We start from the raw sequence: 6,000 nt of genomic DNA, 5'->3' as shown, positions 1-6,000 counted from the left end.
AGAAATAAGGTGTGTTTCACGTTTGTGTGAAGAGCGCTTTGTGCATTGATACATTCGAAAAAGAGCTTAATCACACCTAACGAAATTCTTTTATGCGATTTGAGAAGTAGGGATAAGATACAAAACGAGATATATTTATAAACTAAAAACATAAAACACAAAATAATATTTTAATTAATTTTAACAATTAAACTCTACTTTACGCGTTCGGTAATATATCTTAGTTTATTGTGTTTGTTGTGAAAGAAATTGACCTCATTTCGAGTTTTGTAAACCCCGTAGCGTAAATTTCTCATGTTGGTTCACACCGGCGTTCTTTCTTTGAAAGTGTAAATTTGTGATTGGGAATTTCATATCAGGTCGGAAAATTATTTTTGTGTATTGTATTTTCAAGGTTAAATAATATTAAATTTCTAATATGTACATATTATATTTATTAGGCAATTTAAGCGTTGTAATTGACAAGTTCAATAACAATATTTACTAAAACACTAAGTGTTGTACGCAATGTAACAATGTACAGTCTAGTTTTGGCGGGCATTGTAATTTATTATACAGTAGGCCTAATAAAAGTTTTGCATAGATATTAAATAATTTAGGCTGAAGTTCCCTAATAAGAAGTTAATTTGTTGTAATAACACTAAACCTAAAAAGATTAACAAGTATTCATACGTAAAACTAAAAGTTAGTGAAACCGATTAGTATAAGTTGTAAATTTATAAACGAAAGTTCTATTTTTATGATGTTTTCACACTACTGTTCTTACCTTTAAAACATCACTTGACGATGCTGAGATTATCTCAGTAATCATTGATAATGAAAATTGTGGTTTATTTTAGTCATGAAATACTAAATATCAGTTCCACAAGTTTTCGGAAAATGTTTCTCTTCAAATACTCGCAATAATTCAGGCACTCTCTGGTTGGAAATGAGTAATGCTTAAAGTTTACTGTGGAGATTAACTTGCATGTTCTGATACTTTGTTTTAATTCCAATGTTGAATTGTTGAGCCCACATACTTATAATTATAGTACACTTTGGACATTAACTTATAAATGAGGGAAGAATGCTGAAATATTCAGTAAAATATTTTTAAAAAATAAAGTAGTTACTGAAATGAAATTTTACAGTTTTAAAGAGCTTTAATCTTTTCTCCTTTAATTCTAAAAGTCTCCCATATAACAAAGCACAGTAAACTGTTTTGTAGGGAAACAATTATAACCCTTCCTCTACAGACTTGGTATAATATACACTAGTTCATCTACACATTGGTACTTGTTAATTATTTGCACCATAGGTTTTAATACAGTATGTGTGTGTATTCAAAAAATCTGATAGACTTTTAGTAAAGATTGCAGTATTTTGTATTAAAAAAATCAAGTTTTTTGATAGAGTATTTTTACTAGAGGTATGTGAAAATAGTCTGTTTTGTTACTAGTTTAAGTGCAAAGTGATTACATCTCATGATTTAGAAAACCTTCTTTGTCCTAAAAATCTCAACTATTATTTGCATAATCTATAAAGAATCCAAAATACATTTCAGACATTTGTTTTCAGTAAGACTGTTATTTTCTTTATTTGACTGTGGGGTCTGACAACCTTGTGAACATCATAATATTAGGAACTAAATAAAATTATGCTTTTTTTGTGCTAGAATGACTGTATATAACACAAATATAGATATTTAATGTAAGTACATTAAGTCTTGTAATGCTATATATATATATATTATTTTATATTGTCCTTCTAGTTATGCCTAACTAACATTACATAACTTGCATTGATGAGATGCATGTGCACTCATGTCACATGTCCAGTGATATAAAGCAAGACTTTTATTAGTCTTCCCTGTGTTTAAGTCGACAAGTACTTTGTAATATGTAGTCACATTTCAATTATTATAAATAAGATATATTATTACTATTTAGAAATAAATTTGTTTTTATTAAAATATATAACAATAAATCAAAAAGTAAAGCAATTATCTCATCTTGCAATAACCTTTAAATTTGGTTGCTGTTGGACATAGGTTGCTAAGCCTTTTAAAGTTTTGCGTATGTAGGATATCAAACAAAATATTTTTTAGGTTTATATATAAAGTTAAATAACCAAAATAAATTATAAATTACTACATTTATACCATAGAATTTTACTATAATTTATTAAGCTTAGTAACTTAGATAAATATAGATTTTAAAAAATATGAAACTTTCAGCAGATTAAAGACACAACCTAAATCCTAGAAAACTTGGATCAAAAGAACATGGTAGCTTTTTCAAAAATTGAAACAGTAGGGAAAACAACATTTAGGACAGCCTAAGCTGTCAATTGATTATTCACATAATTTATTGAAGTAAGTGTTTATAAGGGACCATTTATAAAAATGGAAGGAGGTGAACGGGGTAACTGTTTGAATTATAATACACCAATACCTTGTACAGTGTGGCTGCAATCAGTATGGGATTTACAGTGCAGTTAATAATTTGCAACTGATGATTCAGTTAGCACTGAATGATTCACTGTAATGCAGCAATATTTATATATGTATAAATCCTTGGGTCCTTTTTATTATGGCTGACATTTTTCTCAAATGTTTTGGAATGATCTCCACAAATATTTGTTACTAGCTTATTTTAGATCTTTCTGCAAGCCTATACAATGTGTAGGTGCATTTATATACCGTATAGTATAAATCTGAGCATCAGTTGCTTCCACCAACAGTTTAAGTTCAGCTTTTCCTTTTTAAGGATAGGTGTATCCTTTTTTGTGATATTTTTACAGAGATCTCTTTATTATGAGTGAAAAAAGAAAATGTGATGATACCAAGCCAAAGAAATGTAAATGACTGACATCAGAACAGTAACTTGAAATCATCAAATGCCATGAAAAAGGTGCTTCTTTTGCCAAACAAGACAAAGGAATAAATGAATCATTTGTAAGAATTGTGAAAATCAAGAATCAGTACAGAAAGTGTGGAATGGCTACCAGTTGTTTTGCCTCAAAAGCAGTTGTAAAGAAAAAGAGCTCTCTAATGGTGAATATGGAACATCTGCTATGAATATGAATAGAAGATCGCAATCAGAAGCGAATTCCTTTAAGTTGGATGGAAATTCAGACGAAAACTACAAGTCTTTTCAATGTCCTTAAAGAAAATGATGGAGAAGGGGCAACTAATAAAACATTTTCGGCAAGTCGTGGTTGGTTCTTTCGTCTTAAAGCAAAAACTCAGGTATTTGTAATGTTCGCATTGTAGGGGAAAGTTCAAGTGCAGACAAAGATGCTGCTGAAAAATTACCTAATGAATTTATAGAAAGTATTGAAAAAGGTTGCTGCAAAGATAACCAACTTTTTAATGTTGATGAAGGAGGTTTATTTTCGGAAAAAACATTCTAGAACTTTTCTATCAAAAATGTATCTGGTGATTTTAAATTAAAACCTGTGCTTTAATATCATGTGGGACCCCTTCCCTCCAGCACTAAGTGACTGTGCAAAGATGATTTTCCCATTGTTTAACGATCAGATAATAAAGCATGGGTCACAAAAAATTTATTTGAAGGCTGGTTAAAGTTGTTGTTGTTGTTTTTTTTTTTGTTTTGTTTTGTTTTGTTTTTTTTTCTCTCTCTCTCTCTTCCCAGAAGTTGAACGTTACTGCAAATCAATCAATTTGGATTTTAAAGCTTTGTTTATATTAGATAATGCTCCAGGCCATCCAATGGGATTTTGTAACTTTAATGAAAATGTTAAAATTCATTTTTATCCACTCATACATCATCTCTACTGCGATCAATAGATCAAGGTGTCATTGCAACATTTAAAGCTTATTATTTGAGATGAACTTTTTCTCGAGCAATAAAGGCTACATTTAAAGAAGCTACACTATCTTTGACTGAATTCTGGAATAATTACATCACCAGAAATGCTATTGAAAACATCAGTGAAGCATGGCTTTAAGTTAGCAAGAGTAACATGACGGCAGTGTGGAAACACGTTTTGCCTCGTTGCTCAAGCGGTTCCTGCGGCTTTGAGTCCAAAAGTAGGGATGTTTCCAAAGACATCGAAGTTGGACAATGTTGGATTTGAGTCTTTGGAAGTGACTAATGTTTGAGAGTGCATTGATGCACATCCTCCAGCTCTCAACAATAATACACTTCTTAATTTAGACCAAGATTTGGCATATGAGGAAGAAGAAGTCCAGAGCATAACAAAGGTACTAGTGAAGAGTGAGAGAAAGAATTTCCCATACCAGTACTTGAAAAAATGTTTTGGGCAGTGGAAACTGCCTTAGACTTAATATGAATCATGATCCAGACATAGAGTGCAGCATTAATGTGTGATGGCCATCAGAAAATGCCATTTGATATTACTGAGAACTCCATGAAGAAAAAGAAAATGTTGCAACTTAGGTTAAATAGATTTTTCTTTAATCAGTAAATTTTTACACTTTTCATTTTTTCAAAATAAAGTTATCAATTTTTATATTTTACCTCCTAACTATATGTTTGTTTTTCTAGTTAATCAGCCATAATTGTTTCTACTATGAAGAAATTCCTTATGATACTCACATATCATTTTTCCTATTAAAACTATTCCCTGTTCAGTGTTGATTCAATCAATGTGGTATAGTTTCTTCCAACATATTAACCACACTGTGAGAAGTATTCCTGTATATAATTTGATTCCAAACTCACTGTTGTTAATTCATAAAATAGCAGTTCAGTAAAAATTTTTAATGCAAGTCAACAAATGGCCTTTGACCCATTATGAAAGGGTGGTAATTAAACTGTTGATAGTGTGAATATCTTTTCTTTACCAGTGACTGCCACCAGTTGGTTGAAATGGTAAATCAGTGACTTTTATTGCTATGTTTCTGTTGCTAACAAAAGTAACAGCCTATTAATTTTAGTGTTGTGTAAAACCTCTGAGTGCTTATGAATGGAATTATTGATCAAATAAAAAAGTATTTCTTTGTAATCTTTCTTTTGCACAGGATGTGCAGTTGTTTATAAAAAAAAATTGCTCCTTGGCCAAAATTCTAGAAATATCTTTTTTCCATCCTGTAAAATACCTACAAAAATCAAATACAACAAAGAATTTTGCTTTAATTAAATAAGATAAAACAGTAAGTGGAATTTTTATGGGGTTTTGAATCCTTTGTAATCCACCATTCAGTAATCTAAATTAATTTGGGTATTTGAATAAGGTTATGACATTGTACCTTATACAATTTAGTTGGTATTGTAACAGTTTTATACTGTTTAATGGTTATGTGTATGTGTTAAAGACTTCTTTTTTGCTTAGTAAAACTAAAGTACGTCTGTTAAAAAGTAAAAACTAATTTTGAATAACTGATCAAACAGCAACTAGATATCTATTAAAATCATTAAGCAGTTTCCTGTCATGCAGCTTCTTTGTTTTGTACTTTATATATATGTATGTATGTGCTAGTGTGTAAATAATTGTCTGATATTTTCTCATTGAATAATATTTCTGTAGCTTTCAAAAATATCTTTTAAACCTATACTTTTTGTGTGTTCTGAAATTATTTTCATGATTTATTGATAATTATCATTAGCATTGTTGAGTAAATAGCCTCAAATTTTTCTCTGTTGAACATTTGGTAATAGAAGGATGTGTAGAGAGACTAGTGGGTAACAAGTAGTCTCAAATGCCAGGTCATTTATTGATGCCCATTGATGATGTTATCACAAGAAACTTTTGCTGGTAGTGGGCATATGGAATGCATTTCAAATACATGAACTTCTTTGAGCAGGCAATTTCTCTGAAACTTTTGCTTTTAGTCCTTGATAGCAGTGATGACAGTATTACTTTTTCTGTAACCAGGTCTATGAAATATTGATGTCAAGAGTGTACACCAGGATCCTGTCTGTTCTTTAAAAAAAAGAAAAAAAAGTGTGTGTGACATGTCTTGGAGATGTAGTTCAGCTCAATCATTATCTGGTTCTGATAAAGGACATAAATTCAGGAGGTGAATCGTGTCTA

The 6,000-nt window shown here is 30.4% G+C and overlaps 1 protein-coding gene across 6 annotated transcripts in view; it reads left to right on the top strand.

Annotated features, from left to right (window-relative positions):
- The first annotated feature begins 222 nt into the window (after positions 1-222).
- The window catches only part of LOC143223480 (heterogeneous nuclear ribonucleoprotein R-like), a 57,886-nt gene continuing 52,108 nt past the window's right edge, over positions 223-6,000 (top strand). For 2 of the 6 annotated variants that reach the window (XM_076451519.1, XM_076451520.1), the window contains exon 1: positions 223-359. Coding sequence is in view for 4 of the 6 variants with exons in the window: in XM_076451522.1 (XP_076307637.1) it covers positions 3,138-3,229 (92 nt within the window). In the remaining 2 variants the exon portion in view is untranslated. Of the gene's footprint in view, positions 360-3,104; positions 3,230-6,000 lie in introns of those variants that run through there. The other 4 variants (XM_076451522.1, XM_076451521.1, XM_076451518.1 and 1 more) reach the window with 4 other exon arrangements.

This window comes from Tachypleus tridentatus, chromosome 8 (assembly GCF_004210375.1).
Source record: "Tachypleus tridentatus isolate NWPU-2018 chromosome 8, ASM421037v1, whole genome shotgun sequence".
Classification (NCBI taxonomy): Eukaryota; Metazoa; Arthropoda; class Merostomata; order Xiphosura; family Limulidae; genus Tachypleus; species Tachypleus tridentatus.
Note: the sequence above shows the minus strand (reverse complement) of the source record. Positions and strands in the feature narration are given on the sequence as shown.